At 34.1% G+C, this 18,613-nt stretch overlaps 1 protein-coding gene across 12 annotated transcripts in view; it reads left to right on the top strand.

The window, feature by feature from the left end:
* Window positions 1-18,613, top strand: part of DMD (dystrophin) — a 1,246,037-nt gene that overhangs the window by 456,635 nt on the left and 770,789 nt on the right. For all 12 annotated transcript variants that reach the window (XM_084515490.1, XM_084515483.1, XM_084515486.1 and 9 more), the window contains 4 exons: window positions 3,667-3,855; window positions 4,233-4,414; window positions 11,580-11,730; window positions 14,494-14,613. In XM_084515490.1, coding sequence (XP_084371616.1) covers window positions 3,667-3,855; window positions 4,233-4,414; window positions 11,580-11,730; window positions 14,494-14,613 — 642 coding nt within the window. The remainder of the gene's footprint in view (window positions 1-3,666; window positions 3,856-4,232; window positions 4,415-11,579; window positions 11,731-14,493; window positions 14,614-18,613) is intronic.

Below are 18,613 nucleotides of genomic sequence, written 5' to 3'. Positions count from 1 at the left end.
TATTGGGAATACCTTTTGATTCATTGAGACTGCATGTATATTTGAGCAGCTTTTTTTCCAAAGTAATATATAGTAACAACAGTTTAATTGCAGCTTTAATTTCAGCAAACAGTTAATTTTCAGATTATTTTTTATTCTCATAAAAATCATGGTTAGAAATAACCATCGCAGTTTATAATAGCTATCTCTAACAATAAGTCTATGGTTTTGTTCTCAATGCAGTATATGCAATACCATAGAATTATTTTATTTATTTTTTTAAGTGTTTGAGAAATTTTGAAAAGATGTCATATAAATTCAGAAATAAGGACATTGATTTGTCTACCATTATTTGTAAAATTCAGGGATCTCGTTGTTAGTGCTATAAGGATTATTTCAGTATAGTGAAATATTCATTCTTGGTGCTGTAGAACATGCCATATTCAAATTTGGGTTGCAGTAATGGATGGAAATCTGTAACTGACTAATATATTGAAACACCTAACTTTTTTGTTTGCTTTTTATTACAAAGCATACGGCATAGGTATTAGGTCAGTAACTGTCCACTTCCAAGTGTGAATATTTAACATTGTGTTTGATATTCCGTTTACAGCTGAGCCAGCAAGAATCTCAGTTTATGACGAGAATCTTGCAGAAGGGATAGTAATTGGCTAGTACTTCTTTTGGTCTCATTTTGTGACATATAAATTAGAGGGGTCAATTTGTGATCAATGAATTTTATTAGATCATATTGAAACAGAGTAGGTTTCTCTCAGGTGTTGCAAAATAATGGTCAGTGATCACATACATGTAGCACAGTCTGAATTGCTTTGAGTAGGTATTTTGTGTTCCATATGTAGGACGGTTCCTTCACATAGCCAGCAGCACTGATGGAAGTTGTGACGTTATGCTATAACAGCAGATTTTAAAAATGTTTTTGGTTAAGTCAAAAGCAACCGTTGACTCTGAAGCATGTTTTTGATGCTTGTTGACTTTTTACAATGTGAATATTCTTTGCATATGTAGATGCGGATCAAGGTTGCCAGGCCATTACTTTCATCCTCCAGCTTGTTAACAGAGAATATGCTTAAAGATGGTGACAGAAGTTTAACAGAGTTTTCAAAGTGTGAAAACATGGGTTGGTTTTATCATTGAAATAATAAGGATGATCTGCTTAAATTAATTTAGCAGTCCCATGGGGTCCTTGCCTATGTCACTGTCAAATTTGAACGGAAAAAACTCTGCGTGCTTAGTGCACTCTAGAGTAACAGTGTTACAAGCATTTCAGCTTCTGATGGCTATTCTCCGTTACTCTTTCTTATCCCCATAGAGGAAGAGAAGGTATAATGGTGCAGTGACTTTATTAGGTCTTAGCAGTTGAGAACTGTCTGTTATCCACAGATGAGTGTTTAAAAAAACTGTTTACGTTTCAAGTGCAGCTGATATCCATTTCTCTGTTCTGTCACTTCATGACTGACCCCAGCTCTCTGCAGTCAGTGATAGTGTAAGATCCGAGGGAAGGTGGAAAAACTGTTGTTCCCTCCCTATGCCAAATAAAGGTGTTGCTGATACTATTCTGCAACATCCTTTGCTTATACTTCCTTTAGCTCTTTTCCAATTTCCTTCTGTCAAAAAACTGTCCTTCTTGGAATGGTTTGAGAGCATAGAACACCTGCCAAGAAGCTCTTTTGCTTTCCATTTATGTTAATGTTTGCTTTTCTTCTTTACATTTCTTAAAGTTTTATTAAAATGGTGCAGAAGTTAATCTTCACTATTTTGCCACTGAAGGTCATGAGTCCAGGATTTTTGATGCAATTCCATGCAGTTTTTATAACATGAGAGAAAGCAGTGAAAAGTATGGGCAACATTACACTGAGTATTTTTTTGCAGAGAAGGAATTGTTAGCAGTGTTGGGTTAAACAGGTACGATGCATGAGATGACGTTCTATGTCAGATCTAATGGAAGAAGGATTTTCAGATGGAAAATTTTCAAACACTTAATGGAGATCACAGTAGATCCGTGCAATAGTCACATAGTCTTGCTCAGCTATTATGACTAATTTTAATTGTTTTTAAAGCATGTTATGTATGGATATATTCCAAGCATTAATGTTATAGAAAGAAGAGTAATTAACCTATGCAAAACCTGTGTACCATTTCCATAGTGAACTGGTACTTCAAAAAATTATCTTGCTGAATAAATGTAATGTGGTTAGGTAATTTCTTAACTAGATTGTATACTACTTAAAATCTAGGCTTGCACACAGTACAAATGTTAATTTATGCAGCAGGAATGTGTGTTGAAATCGTCTGTGCTTCATTATTTATATTCCCATAGGACACTATTTTCTTTAAAACAAACTATGGAGTTCATCAACTTCCCAAGCCTGCTTTCCTGATGTAGCTTTATTTACTGAGCATTGTTTTTCACACATAAATAGTGCTGAAGTTATGACTGGTGTTTTAGCTACTTTAACACATATACGACAGTGGGATAAACATAAATTGCATGTAATTATTAGATCTTTACAATTCAAAATGAATTTGTTATGAAGATCAAGACCGACAATTTCATTATAAGTTATCACATTACATCTGTTACACTTCTTTCTTTTGGTTCTGGTATTAAACTTTGACTTTGTGACCTAAACTACAGTGAAAGGCTTTAAAAGCTCTATCTAGTGTTATATTTGCACAATAATAGTGGTAGAGACAATTTTTTCTATTATATCATTAAAATTCCTCAATATCATTTTTGATAAAGTCATAAATATATTTTTACATGAAGGATTTAGGTTTTGTACTAAATAGCTAGCAAATTGATTAAACTTCTTCAGAACTTTTTGAGAAACATGAGCTAACACTTTCTGTATCAAGCCCCTCTTTCTGGCTTCTGTTTTATTCTAGTCTTCTAAGATTAGAGTAATCAGTAAATCCTTGCTATTGGTTTCTCTTGACTTTACCCAGTAGAATGTAAGTGTGATTTCTATACTTGTATGAGTCACTTGGCTTCTAAAAAATAAATGTGAGGGTGGCCTTTGAGGGAAAGAGAATTAACGGTAATGGATTTTTTGTTTGTTTTAAAAAGTTGTGATTTGGCATGAGATTTTTGGGCTTTTTTCAATTTTCCAGAATGCTTTCAACAAAATGGGTGTCCATGGATAGTTCAGGCCTAGCATTACTTGAACTGTAATGGGCTTTTTTTCTTCTTTTTCATATTGTGTTTTCCTTGGTTTCTTTGCAATGTCAGCATGCAATTTGCTGGTTTTTTTTGATGATAAAATTTTACTAGCTGCTCTGGAAAATAAATTTCTCATAGTTCCAAGTGAAAATACTTCAATGAGAAACAGTACATGGGAAATGAAAAATGAGAGTATTTATTGAAAAACAGGTAAAACACCACTCTACAGTTACAATTTAAATATTGCAGCTATTCAGATTAGTTGCTACAAATGTTAAATTCCAAAGTAAAATATTTAATCTGAATTTAGTTATTTACTTCAATTTTAACCCATTTTGGTAAATTAGCAGAAATACTAATGTATAATCCCATTCATTCACCATCTGAATTTTTTGTTTGTTTTATAAAAAGCTGTTTTATTGTACAAGATAATTGGATTATCTTTATTCCTTTGCAGAACTTTCTGAGTAGGTACTATTTGCATTTCTCTTTTTGGTTTTGATCAGTTTTTAGAAACTGTTGAAGAAAGAACATTTACCACCACAGTAATGGGGTCCAAAATGGATCTTGACAACTACCAAACTGCTTTAGAAGAAGTACTTACATGGCTTCTCTCTGCTGAAGATGCACTACAAGCACAAGGAGATATATCCAATGATGTAGAAGTTGTTAAAGAACAGTTTCACACCCATGAGGTACGTGTTTATAATCTTTTGTTAGTCATTTTCCTGTTTGGATCCCATAATAAATTTTATATATATATATATGTATATATATATGTATATATATACACACACGCATAAAATATATAATATATATTAATTATTTTAAATTTTTATTTGGAGAATTTAAAGGTAATATTGGAAACTGTACCATATGCAAAATGTGAAAGTGTTTATTTCTGTTTTATGTTACAAGGTTTGTGGAGGGTTATGAAAAATTAAAATAAAAATAAATAAAGCAAATTTGAAAATAAGGTTTGGAAAGTGGTGAAATCAAAGATATTTCTCCAAAGCCTGTTCTTCCCTTCCAAAGAATCAAACTTAAAACAGGATTTTGTTTTTATTGTCAGGGTTTTATGATGGAATTAACAGCTCACCAAGGACGTGTTGGCAATGTTTTGCAAGTTGGAAGTCAACTACTAACAATTGGAAAGCTTTCAGATGAGGAAGAAAATGAAATCCAAGAACAAATGAATCTACTTAATTCTCGATGGGAAAGTCTCAGGGTAGCAAGTATGGAAAAACAAAGCAAGTAAGTAATACAATAGGTAAAATAATATATATTGAGCTTGACTGGAACAATTCTGAACTTCAATAACAGCTGTGGCTTTCTTCCACTTCAGTGTGAACAAGACTCAGTCTTAGCTCTTTTCTTTTCTTTCCTTTTTTTTTTTTTTTTTTTTTTTAAACCAGAAATTTAATGTGTCATGACCCTGAAGCTTACGTGTTGCTTTGAGACCAGAAGCTGTACAGATCAGCAGCTATCAACAGCTTGGACACTAATAGTGTTTAAATGAAAATTTATATAACCTGTTCCACTTTTTTTCTGGTTATTTCAACAAGTATCACACAAAATTTAGCTACTATGGAGATAATCTTTTCAGAGATGCAAAAAGAAAATCAAAACAAATCTTTAAAACCTGTAAAATTTGATGCAATAAAAGCAGTAAATGGAAGGCTAGCTTTCCAGAAAATATTGTCATATGGGTTTATCTGAGGAAAAATTACAGGATCCAAGAAAAGTGCAATACCTGCAGCTTAAAGTAGAAAGACAATTAAAAGTAGAAAAATAAACTATTAATTAACTAATCTTTGAATTATTTTTAACATTTTAAAGTCTTATTTTGAAATTTTGATTTTTGTATTAATATCTAGTATAAGAAAGTCCATAAGGGTAAGACCTTGTGATTGTGCTACAGTGGAGTAATTTATTTTGCAAGATACAGAGTAGTTAACACAGGAAATTAATTGAAAGCAGCTTTATGTGTGTGTGCGTTGCATTCCTCCTGTCTTAAGAAACAGTTTGTTAGGTACCTCTGTTTCACATTCCTTTTCCTCAAACTTCTTTTTTCATGTGGAGTCTTAAATTCTGTCTGATATAATAACTAAGTTTCAAATTCATGGAACTTTGTTACACCTACTGATATTTCTGTATAAGGGAAGCAATGGTGAAGTTTACAACTATTATACTAAGCCAAATCCAGTGGAAATTTTGAAATTAATGGAACATCACTATTAGTTTCTTTATAGTCAAGAAGTGTTAATTACTGAAGGATATAGCTATTCTACACAGCAAAGACAAATAAATGCAGTGGCAAACAACCTGAGTCTGAGATCCCTGTTGGCTTCCTCTGGACTTTGAGCCAGACAGACTTCATTAAAATCTTTCTGCCAAGACCTTAATTTTTCTCTCAGAAATACCCAATGCACCTGGAGAGCAAGTCCTTTTGCAACTGTAATCTTTATAAAAAGGTGAATGTCTTTGTTAGTCAGGCCACTAGTCTAGGCCAACATCCTGACTGTAACAAAATAAGAAGCGATCAAATATTGGGCTGTATAAACTGTTAGAGATCAAATATTGGGCTGTATAAACTCATTGCTCTGGACACCACATACTGGGCTCTTGTAGTGAGTTTATGTAGCAAGGTTTTGTGAGTTTATGTAGCAGGGGGCTGCAGGGGTGGCTTCTGTGAGAAGACCCTAGCAGCTACTCCATGTTAGATAAGAGGATTCTTGTGGATTCTTCTGGATTCTTCTCACTGAAGCCACCCCTGCAGCTCCCCGCTACCAAACCATTGCCACGTAAACCCACTACAGCTCTATGGACCATTACTCCCATTTACTACAGCATGTCTAGTGTATTATAAAGTTCTCTGTAGCACTTTCGTGACCTTGAATTGTTTTCCACTGAGGGAACTTCCTGAGAATGAAAGTAGTTGTGTGTATTTGGTAACCTGCCATTGATTTTTCTTCCATATATTTATTCAATATCTGCTTAGCCCTTTGTAAAGTGTGTGTACACTTTACAGCATCCTTTGGCAGTATATCACAAGCCTCTTACCTAGCTACTTTTTTTAGGAATGGCATGTTTTTATTGGTTTTAATTAGGTCACTGGTAGCTTAACTGATTCCTTGTAGTTAATATGTTGGAAGTGAGGATCTTTCCTTACTGTCTTTATAAATATCAACCTTTGATTATTTGTTTTGTTCTCTTGCTCTTCTTTGGGCTTTTTAAGTTTTACCTTTTCTTTTTGGAGTAAAAAGGGACTAGAAAGATTCATGCACAATATTTAAAGTTTTTTTTCATGCACAATATTTAAAGTGACTAGTTTCATTCTAATATTTTCTTGGTAATTCCATCAGATTATATTTTTGTGGTTTTTATCCATTGATGACCTTGCATATCCTTGAGAGTCTGTAAAATTGTGGATGGACTTAGCTATTTCAGCCTAATTTCCTCCAGCTGAATTGTTTTCTAGGAGAGTAGAATCTATGGTACTTTGGTGTAGGCAGTTTTTATTTGCCATATTTTCATTGAAAACAACACTCATGGAGCAATCTCAACTCTATGTGTATGTAGTATTTTGTCTACTAAAATATACCCTTTGATACGAACTAGTCAATTTACTTCTAGATGCAGCTATAGCTCAAGGAATCAAACAGTCTACTATGTTCTTAAACATGTTATATTTGGGGAATACAAAATCAGAAGAAGACATAAGAGCTTCAGAGAACGTTGTGTTACTATTTAAATTCTTATACAAAAAAATAAAACAAACGAAAAAAAAAAACACCACTGTGACACATTTAATACAAATTTGGTTAGAGCAAGCGAAAATTTCTCAGGACTGATGTATTTAGAGATGGCCAATTTTTACCTATTAGGTCAAAACTCCGTTTCAAGCACCAGATGGAGGATTATGAATTTAAACAGCTTTCATATCACAATGTAATATATTTCTGGGTTATTATACTCAATTTAAACTTACAGAATCTATCTTGTACGTTGGTGTAGAGAATAATCTTCTGAGCACATTACTGTAATCTTGTCTTTAAGGCAACAGTGACATGCTTATCCAAACAGGGATGTGTTGGTTTTGTTTTTTGTTTGTTTTTTTTTTGTGGCAATAAGAGCAGCAAGGCTGTCTGTCCTCTGTGGTAATAGCAATAGGAAACGTAGTGAAAAGTAGCCTGCACTACAGCAGAAAACAGAAGCGAGTGATCAGCAAAGAGATTTAAAAAAAAAAAAAAGAAAAAAAAAGTGACTAGTACCATAAAAGTGAAAGGGACTTAATATTTGAAGAATGATTAGGAGGTCAGAATATCAGAGTCATTTTAGAACACATCAGTGCAATCATTAAAAGTGGTACACATTTGATTTGCCATGTATTCACTCTGTATTGGAGCGTGTCCAGAGAAGACATACAAAGCTGGTGAAGGGTCTGGAACACAAGTACTGTGAGGAGCGGCTGAGGGAACTGGGATTGTTTAGTTTGGAGAAGAACAGGCTCGGGAGAGACCCTATTGCTCTCTACAACTATCTGAAAGGAAGATGTGGGGAGCTGGAGGTTGGCCTCTTCTCATACATAACTAGTGACAGGACTAGAGGGAATGGCCTCAAGTTGTGCCAGGGGAGGTTCAGTTTGGAAATTAGGAGACATTTATTCTCAGAAAAAGTGGTCAGGCATTGGAATAGGCTGCCCAGGGAGGTGGTAGCCTCACCATCCCTGGGGAGGGATGTGTTCAAGGAGAGGTTGGATGTGGTGCTTAGTGGTTTAGTGGGTGACATTGGTGGTAGGGGGATGGTTGGACCAGATGATCCTGGAGGTCTTTTCCAACCTTAGTGATTCTATGGTTCTATATTTGACTCTTGCAGCAAGCAGTACATTAACATGCTGAAGGAAAACAGCCTGCTTTTTCATTTCTTCCTCCCACTCAAATAGGATTCTTTATAATAAAGCATCTCAGAGTGATAAATGAACCACTGGAGAGGAAAACTTAATGCAATTTACCACTTTATGGGGAATTCCACAACTACTAAAGCACATTCAGTTCAATGGAAAAGTGTTTTGTGTTTGAAAATTATGAGAGCCATACTGTAAACAAAGATTACAATAAACTCTTGAGGTATATAAGTAAGTATTAAAATATTTATCAGATGTTTATAGAAGTAATTTGAAAACCAGAAAGAACCTGGAGAAATTGGAAAAAGAAAAAAACATTCTTCTGCCTAAGAATCAGACATGATTATTTTATGTATTTTATTTTCACATTTATGCTCCTTACTTCAGAATAGTAACAGTTTTCTTTATAATAAGTATTTACTTGGTCCTACCTATGTTGTTTGTTTACTTTTAAAACGAATTTACCAGATTTTCTATACTGCTTATTATTTCATTTATTGTTAAAACTTCGCTAAGATGAACCATTGTATTTAATATCTGTAATGCCTTGGTTTATAGAACATCGAGTAAGAGAATAAAATACACATTTGAAAATAAAGAAGGGATGGAGGTAGCTTGTGACCATAACTAAAATACTATTATAAAACAAGTTGTTATCGTGTTTTGTTGTTGTTGTTGTTGTTTTCCAAAATCATTATTTCCTGAGGTGGCTCGTCTTGATGTTTGCTTGCAGTTTCTCCATTTTTTTGTATCCATGGCTCTGCAGTAGAACATATGTTACACGTTCATGTACTTCTCAGGACTCCCTTGTACACTGCTTCTACTCTTTCTATTTTTCCCAGACCACTTTTCACATTTCCTCTCTATGTATGTTCCAAGACATTCTGGTTTGACTCATATTTCTATGGCTACTACTAATACTCAATTATTTCTGTTTCAGAAATCCTCAGACAATTTTGGGTTTTCTTTTTTATCCAGATGCAAAGAATAATCCAGAGATAAATTGCTAGTGTTGTTGTCTGCCCCAATAAAGCTTTTTTTCCACAGCTTTTCCCCATCCAGTCAGTCACCATCCTATATCATTCCAAACATTCTTCCTTTCCAGGTGCAGGACTTTGTATTTGTCCTGGTTGAATGTCATAAATTTCTTGTTCCTCCAGCCCTTCTAGGTCTTTCTAAATGGCAGCTCTGCCCATGAGTGTAAAATGCAAAAGTGAATTTATAACTTAATGTATAGAACTGAATTTGCAGTGTTTTGCATTCATAAATCAATAGCTTCTCCCAGGGATTGTTTATAAATATACTAACTATACTATGTATATTAAGCAATAGTATCTAACAAATTGAATATGAATTAGATGAGAGAAAAACAAGTAAAGTAGAGAATAGTACTGGAAATTTATCAATTTCTTTTTACAATATGAGTTAAAACTGTGTATACAGTATTTAACTTAGCTGCATAAACAGCAAGTAGTAATTGTATAAAAAGCTTGTTGGAGACTAAATATTTGGCTAATAAGAAGATTCAAAATTGAAATGAAGGAAATAACATAACATTCAAGAATAGAAATGCAGAAGTATCAGATGTGCCTTAAAATATACATGGGCTACAAATGGGATATGGGATCATAGACAATATGTCTGATGTTGGCAGATATTAAATCCTGGTTCAGGTGAATGTAAGTGTCCCAAAAAGTAGCTATCTACATGTTCAATGCAATCTTCTGTTGTGATTATTTTGAAAACTATTAGGTATGCCTGGGAACATACAGAATGATACTTAATTTAGACATATTTTGATGTGTATTTCCAAAATAATACACTTCTGACACTTCTGGTTTTTTCAAACTATCTTGGTAAAATCTGAAATAGTTTGGATAAACACAGAAGTAATTGCATTATTTGAGTATACCTTGAAATTGTGACAAAAAGCTATATGTTTGGATTTGTGTAAGCACCTGTTAGTTGACTACCTGGTGTCGGACAAGGCCTCTTACACTTCTTTGGAGCAGTATGTTCACATTGCACTTCTGCCAGTCTGCATTTGTGCAGGTGTTGAGGGAGAAAAATATACTTATGTTTTGTTCATCTAAAATATAAACAAATGGGAAGAAAGTCAATTTGAATCTGGGCACTTTTTGGTGCCATTCGTTGCACAATGACAAACTTTACAATAGCTTTCTCATTTTGGCTACATTTTTTCATACAGCCAAAGAGGAGCCAAATGAGAAAAAAGAGGAATTGGAGTAGGACTGTGAGCTAGAGTCTTTCTTCCATGACAGTTTTCTCTGGTGTGAAATTTCAGCTCAGATTTTCAAATCTGCAGACTGTTTTGAGTGTAGCAAACTTTAATGGTGTGGTCCAAGAGTTGTGCTTCAGGTATAAGCAGCATACTATAACTTATAATGGTTTCACCAAATTTGCCATCATGGACAGCAACTTTGGCTTGATAAGTTAAAAATCCCATGTTATAGGAAATATGAGTAATAAAAATAATTACTTGTAGTTCCATTATTCAGCATGAGTTTACATAGTATTTCAGAGGTTCTTTTGATGAGATGAACATTTTGTTTAGGCAAGATTGGAGGATTTCTGAGAATGGTAAGTATGAAATGTGAAGGATTGGAATTGATTTATGGATACATTGATTTCGAGTCATCAAAATACTTTGTTTAGGCAAAACTGAAGTATTCCTTTTTTTATTTTTTGAGAGTATTCTCTGCTGAATAACTGAATAATGTAACAATCTGTTCTGTGTAATACCCTTAATTTCAAGGAACCTTTTAAGTACATATGTCTGAGGGCTTTTAAGTGCTTGTAATAGACAGTACAAGAAATCAGATAGCAGGAGTCTTGAATTTTCAAACAGCTTTAACAGAAATGCAACTGCAGAACAAAAATTTAACAAACCATAAATTCCATCCAGTACTCAGGTTCTAATAAATAATATAATAATAATAATGAAATCCTAATTCTAGACTCTTTCAACTAAACTATTGCCAAATTCATGACTGTTTCAATAAAGCTTCACATGGCTGTTTGAAAATATTTTTTACTCTGGCTTGACATCTAGCCTCATGAAAATCAGTTTAACAATGAAAATGCCCAAGAAAGGTTTTTTGTTTGTTCGTTTTGGTTTGTTTGTTTGGTTTCATTTTGGAAAGAATAGGATTTAAGACTGAAATCAAAACCTGTGCTGAGCAATTACTTAAAAAAAACCAACAACAACAACAAAAAAAACCACACTTTTTTATTATTATTTTTATTTTTTTTAATAAAATAAATTTTAAAAGGCCCAGCTCTTCAGAAAGTTAAGCAACTCTCTACATGAAAGTTAAGTTTCCTGATAGAAACAATAACAGTAAACCTTGCAAAGCTGTCGTGTAGTTTGCAGTCTGTATTCTACTTTTCGACTTAGGGAATTAATATGGATAATTAATAGTATACATGGGACATATTTCTTTTTTTTTTTTTTTGTGTATAAATTGAAATGTTTATTTCTTTGTTTTACAGTTTACATAAAATCCTAATGGATCTGCAGAATCAGCAGCTAGCCCAATTAGCTGACTGGCTAACAAAAACAGAGGAAAGGACAAAGAAAATAGATTCAGAGCCCCTAGGCCCGGATCTAGAGGATTTAAAACGTCAAGTAGAAGAGCATAAGGTATGCTATGGAATTCATGTACTGCATAATTTGTGATCTGATAGACACTAGGAATTAGAGCAACTGTGGAGTTTTATGAGTTTTTGTTGCTTTCCCCACTCATCAACATGTATATCCATGTTACACATTAAGTCCCTGAATTTTCCTCTCTCTACAAGCTGAGGAGAACTTTTTACAAATTTGGATTCAAATGGTCTGCATAGAGCACACTCTAGTCTTAAGACTGCCTTCAATGAATTCCTGTTTAAACTAGTTCCTCTATACAAATAATTGTCTCCAGTGAACTGCATGGTAAAAATAGATGCTTTAATTATAAAGAACAGTCCTTTAGCTTGGGGCAAATTGAATTTGGGGATTAGAAAATGACTAAACTTTCTAACTTCATTGGTTTGCTGACTTCTCACAAACCTTTCACAGTATGTGTTAAACTCACACCTCTACTCCTTGCATTTGCAATGATTTTTTGCATTTTTGCATCACTTTTCATCCTGGCTTTGCCATATTTCAGATACTCACTTATAGGGAAATAAGTCACTTTCTCCCTGGTTGTGACCTGAACCTAGGGATCCATGAGTGCTCTACCTTGATCAAGAACTGTCATGATAAAGTTAAGAAGTCTGAATTTTAAGGATTGTTTTAATAATTTGGTGAACTTCACAGTCCTTGATAACTGCTTATAGTTTAGCTCTCTGAAGCAAGTGGCATGAAAGTCGGAAAAAAGGATTCTTATGAATAAATCAGCTCACGCTATGCCCATGAAGGAATTAAAACTCTGAAATGTCTTAGGGTAATGAATGTATGCCTTAACATCAAATGTCTGTGAATTCCTTTGTTGTGTTAAGCCATGTTATCATATGGCTTTTTTTTTTGTATGTGTGGGATTTTTTTGTTTGTTTTTTTATTATTATTGCTTTATCCCCAAATAAAACTGAAGTGTTTTACCTAAAAGGTTTAAAATACCCCCAGCTGGGGCATCACTTCATACATAAGTGAATTCTTCTACTTGAAAAAGCAGCAGGAAATTGATAGGGTAAAATTTAACATAGTTTGTAATACGTTTAAGGTTTCCACTGTGACTTGGCATATACAGTTAACCATGTTATTTTTCAGACTGTGGCTATCATACTATATATATATTAATCACTGGAGCACACTCAACTCAGGTGTTGAGGGCACAGTCCAGGACTTTGTTTATCCACATTCTTCTGTTGGTTGGTAGCTAGTTATAAATACCTAAAAAGTGTGTCAGGAAGGATGTGATCTTGGATACCTGGTTTTTGGGTGAGTGGGATGAGAGTGTATTTCAAGTTTTCTTTAAGAAACAAAATACAGAACCCAGTAATTTAATACAGTGGGATAACTATTAGGAGTTTAACATTTACCATTTGTTCTTAGTACATTAAGATAAAGCTTGAGATAGATAAAAATGAAAAGAAAATGAATATTGCCTTCTCTGTGACTTGAAGTTTCAGTACCAATGCTTCTTTAGCTCCTGTTTTTCCCATCTTTGTCACTTGTTCTCTTGTTGCATTTCAGCAGAGAGAAGAAGCAAATAAATCTACTTGTTCAGTTCAATGTTTGGTGACAGAAGCTTGACTGGTTTTATTTTTGTTAACAAGCAGAAAGGTGGAGTCTCCATCTTGCACAGAAAGTTAGGGAAGAAAAAAAAAAACGAGGAAAATAAAGAGGAGACACTAAAACCCACTAAGAGGTTCCAGTACCTTAAATCCTTTCTTCTTTTCTCCTTTACTCTTTATATATATATATATATATATATATAAACCTATATATATAGGTTAAGTGTTTAGTGACAATACGGTAGACTGTCTTCTGAAGAGAGTGAAGATGTATGAGATCTCCATACTGCCCTTATAAATGAGTTGTGAGGATGGAGGGAATAATTGATTAGATGTTTATTGCATGAAGTCTGGGAAATTTTGGGAGTGTCAGAGAAGTGTCAAGAGTTGTAGAAATTTGAAAAAGTTAGAAATTATTCAAATACCAGTTTGTGCAAATGTTCATAGATTTTTCTCTACTTTTAGCAGTTTACTACTTCTCAGGAAAAAAAAAAAAAAAAAAAAAAAAAAAGCAGTCCTGAGTTTTATTACAGCCTGTAGCAGGCTGAATACCAAAAGTCAATGGGCAAGAAACTTTTTTTTTTCATGTTCAGAAATCATCAAGTGCCCGTCTCAATTTATGTCCTGCTTTCTGCAATAAGGGTGTGGCATTTCCTAATCTTGAATCATTAACATAGTTTGATCCTATGTTATTGTTGTTTGTAGGAGTGCCAGCCAAAGATCATATGTGATTGCTTAATGTAAAAAATGAGTAACTTTAAAACTTTTGAAATTAAAAAAAAAAAAGAATGCTAATGAAGTACACAATCTAACCCAATGTTTATTTAAAATGTGTGGGCTATTGTTATGTATAGATCCTGTAATGATATCTATAAATCACCAACTACATCAACTCAACAAATATTTTCTCATGCCAAATTTTCAGTCTAAAATACTGTGAGAGTTATGCTTTGTGAGTGAGTAATAGTAAACTATTTTCATGAAAGGAATAGAAGTCTACAAAATATGCTTATGTTAGCATGTGTACACTATTTTGACTAAATACATTTAAAACTTAGTATTGAGAGCAATAGGATTACAGGGTTCTTGCAGTTGGTTAGTTACTCACATTAGTCAGGGAAACTCCAAATACACAGCGCCTTATTAGTTGGGAATATATTTTCCATCATTTATGTTTTAATTATAGGCATTTCAAGATGATTTGGAACAGGAACAAGTAAAGGTGAACTCTCTAACCCATATGGTGGTGGTGGTGGATGAAAACAGTGGAGACAAAGCTACTGCTGCGCTGGAAGAGCAGCTTCAGGTAACTGAACTGAGAGAACTGGACTTCTGTCTCGGAGAAAGAGCTATCAGCCTTAAGTGAAAAAAGATTGAATAAGAACTATTTGTAACATTGGTGTATCTCAGGAGATATTTCTGAGTATGACTTTTGTATAGATGGGTAAATACAGGTGTGTATTTTACAAATATCTTAAAGCAACTTTTCTGGTGCCTTCAGTATCAACCTGATTTATTTATACTCAAGACCAAGGACCAGTGTTCGTCTTTTGTTTCTCAGCTGTATTTCATTAATACTGACAGAAGGAATGTGATTTTCTGCTATAGTTAAGGAGAAGGATATAACATGCAAGAACCTACATAATTAGGTGGATTGTGAGTTTACTGAAAGATTTTTGTTCTGATGGGAAACTTGTGCATCTGGTATGTTTTGGTGTTGCAGTGCATTATATGTCATTGTCCACTGTTAGGTGCTTAAAGACACATTTATATTAAATGATTTCCAATTTATTTATTTATTTATTTATTTAATGCTAATGCTGGCCCCATCAAATTTCAAGAGGACCTGTAAAAAATATGCAAAACCAACCATTTGCACTAAGCAAAAACAACCATGTGTAGGATCACCTAAACAAATGATGGTTATCAGAAATATTTAGAACATGTTGGTTTAAAAAAAAAAAAAAAATTTAGGGGCAGAAAGGTATAATTTCTTTCCCAATAGTTTCACATTTTCTAGAAAAATAAAGAGAATTATCTCAGTCTGTCCTTAGGTTCATTTCTCTTTTTCAGAGTATATCCTCTTCTGTACACTTGTTTTATTAATGTTTTATCATTTAGGATTATTTTGGCAAGGCTTCCTAGTGTACCAGCATTGGGAGAAGCTAGCAGCAACATTCTTTCAATTTGTTTCAGACCTCTTCTCAATCGCGTTTTGATTCACAGTTTAAACAACAGACCGTAACTTCTGTATATTCCACTTTATAAAAACAATTATTTGAGTATCTCCTCAAACGATGCACCAGAGACACATTTGTGATTAAACTAGCAACCTAGATGATCTAAAAATTGTCAAACTTCCTTAAATTAAAGTTCAGCATTTAATTCTAAAAAACAAGAAAAACAACAAAAAAGTGTTGTTCTTACTGTAACTTCTGACTGAACTTGGATGGACATTTAGTAATGGGACACATTGACTGCTGGAATCAGAAAGAAAGATGTTCCCGAGTTGGTGGTCTGGTGTCCAGTCACTGCTCAAAAAGTACGTTGGTATTAGAACCAAAGTTCCTTCCAGTTTTCTCTTTTAGAAAGGAGAAAGTAGTTTCCTTCACTTTGTTTCACTGCTCAAGGAAATAAAAATATTTTGTTTTGTTTTGTTTTGTTTTTGAATCATTAAAGGCCAAGATTTCTCCAGAGAAACTCTCAATACATTCAGCTGAAAGTTATGTCCATAGCATAGACAGATGTGTAAGATGTGTATGCTGTCTTGAATCTAGCCAATTTGGGTACCAATCCCAATAAATCTGTAATTAGTCTGGGATTTAGTGTAGGTAGTACACATTGATGCTAAGATGCTGGACACCGACACTACAAATTGCTTAGACATCAGGGAACACAACCCTGTGAAAGAAACAATGTAGCCTATACTTAACTATCAATTATTACTTCTTTTTAAATATATCCTTGGTGTCAGAATCATGGTATACCAGCTCAAGACAGTCTTTATCTCAGAATTTCTTGCCAATTGCTTGTATGTTCTTCATTGGAATGAAGCATATCCCTTGCAAATTCACAGTTCTATAAGCTTAACTAAACTAAGAAAACAGCTCAAATGAAAGAGGGAGAGTGAAATTAAAAAGTAGATGGGAAAAGGTTTAACTGGGATACTACGCTATGTTTGCAAAATGCAGGTTCCTGCAAAGAGGGCTATGGTATGACCCAAAAATAAAATAAAATAAAATAAAATAAAATAAAAATAAAAAGACATTCTATATTTAATATACTTCATAAATTAGAAGATATACAACTGAGATCTTTGAACAGTATGGGGAAAAATATAGAAGACCATGGATTATTGGACATTTAATCTAATCTCATATTTTGGAGAATTAATGTTCTTCAGTAAAATATAGGGTCACAGCAGCACTCTCTACCACCACCACCCCTCCTCACAACAGGCAGAGTTGATTATCTTTAAATTAGGTATGTGGAGAAAGCCAACCAGTTTAAAAGATGGAGTGATGGAAAGCAGAAGATGTTCTAGTCTTACAGGCGTGACATAGAATCCAAAGTCCTACAGAAAAGGCATGTGCAACAAAACTCAAGTATGATGTATAGCAAAAACCATACAGGAAACTCTCCAAGGTTGTCAGTGTAAGCATCAGTAAAAATGATTGAGGGCTCTTAATATATTTAATTTGGTCTTCTGTTTATTTTATGTGAACCTATGTAAACCTACAGAATAAAAAGGTTATTAGCAGTTTCATTAAATAGAACTCACACATTACTGTGTTGTGTTTACCCCACTAAAAAAGCATAAAGAATAATGTATGTAAATGAAGCACAATGGAAATATGCCTCTTTTTAACCATACTAGTAGAGGAGGTGTCTGGAATTGAGATAAAGGATGCTCAATTGTTACTGTCACTGAGGAGTTATATTTGTATTGTCACTGTCATTTCAGGTATATTATTGGAATGATGCCAGGAAGGGAATTCCTGAGGCAGTGTATTCTGCAGCACAGGCACACTCTGAGCAGTGTGCGGGGTGGTGTGGGGAAGTCCTGCTGCTGTACAGCTCCCTCCTTCAATCATGCTCTCTTAAAGAAGAGACTGAAAGAAAAGTTCAATAATCCCGTTGCTCTGGAAGTCACAGAATATGTAGCAGTATTCCAAGTATTGATAACAACAAAATACAGATAAAATGTCATGGGGATTAGGGTTTTAGGGAGGTCTGCAAAATTTCATGCCTTTATGCCAAGGAGTTACCACAGTTCACCCACTGTACTAGCAAAACATTATATCACCTTTCCTGAGTGTATGAGAACATAGGGTGTTTTGTTTGTTTGTTTGCTTGTTTTCTTCATGTGTTACTTGCAAACTGAATATATAAGCACAGGAGAGACTTCACAGGCCCACCCATTAAAGCATTTGACAAAAGCACAGTGGAGCAAAGTTCAAAGCCTGATTACGTATCTGTCAGTCTGACTTTTAAAAGGAGAACAAAACAAGAGTGTGTGCTGTCAGACGAAAGACTTGATAAGGCTGCCTGAGTGAGATACTGGTCAGGATCGTATTTTGAAGAAAGTGAAATGTTATTGCCATGTAATAGTCGAGACTGCATTTTCCAAGCAGCTGCAATTCAGTTGTCTTTCTGTTTGAAAATTTTTGAGGTGGTGATTCCTGAAATATGTATGTGTATATATGTATATGTATATACAAATATATATATGCAAAATATGTATATGTATGCTTACATGCATACATATATATGTATATATACGTGTGTGTGTGTGTGTCCGAGTCCTATTTAAGAGGCAGTTAATGGTGTAGAAGCCAAAAGCATTCCCTGCAATAAATTTTCCATAGATAAGCTAACTTTTTTTTGAAAAAAAAAAAAAAAGAAAAAGCAAAAATGACTTTTTACAGTTGTTGCCACAAGGTAGTCTGAGAGACTACAGCTAGCCTGGGTGAGTGTGAATGTTACATCTACTTTTACTTGACATCACATGTTTTACTTGACATATCAGTGAGACATTTTGTGAGACTCCGTGGGTTTATACTGCTGTCAAGAACTGGCTATTTAGACATGTAACTCCTAGACCCCAATAGGTGCAGTCCAGAGATTTACAAAAAAGGCAGATGCAGACTAAGGTTCAAATCTGTATTTCATGCTTCAAAATCAGAGGACTGTGCTAGCGAATCAGTTGCTATAGTCTGACTTATTTCTCAGTAAGTGTGGGGAAATTGCCTTCAGCCAAGAGAAGTCATTGAAAGACATTAAGAAGCCCTGAAGGTAGGGAATTT

This window comes from Aythya ferina (genome assembly GCF_964211825.1).
Source record: "Aythya ferina genome assembly, chromosome: 1".
NCBI classification, from domain to species: Eukaryota; Metazoa; Chordata; class Aves; order Anseriformes; family Anatidae; genus Aythya; species Aythya ferina.
This window is presented reverse-complemented; position numbering and strand designations above follow the sequence as displayed.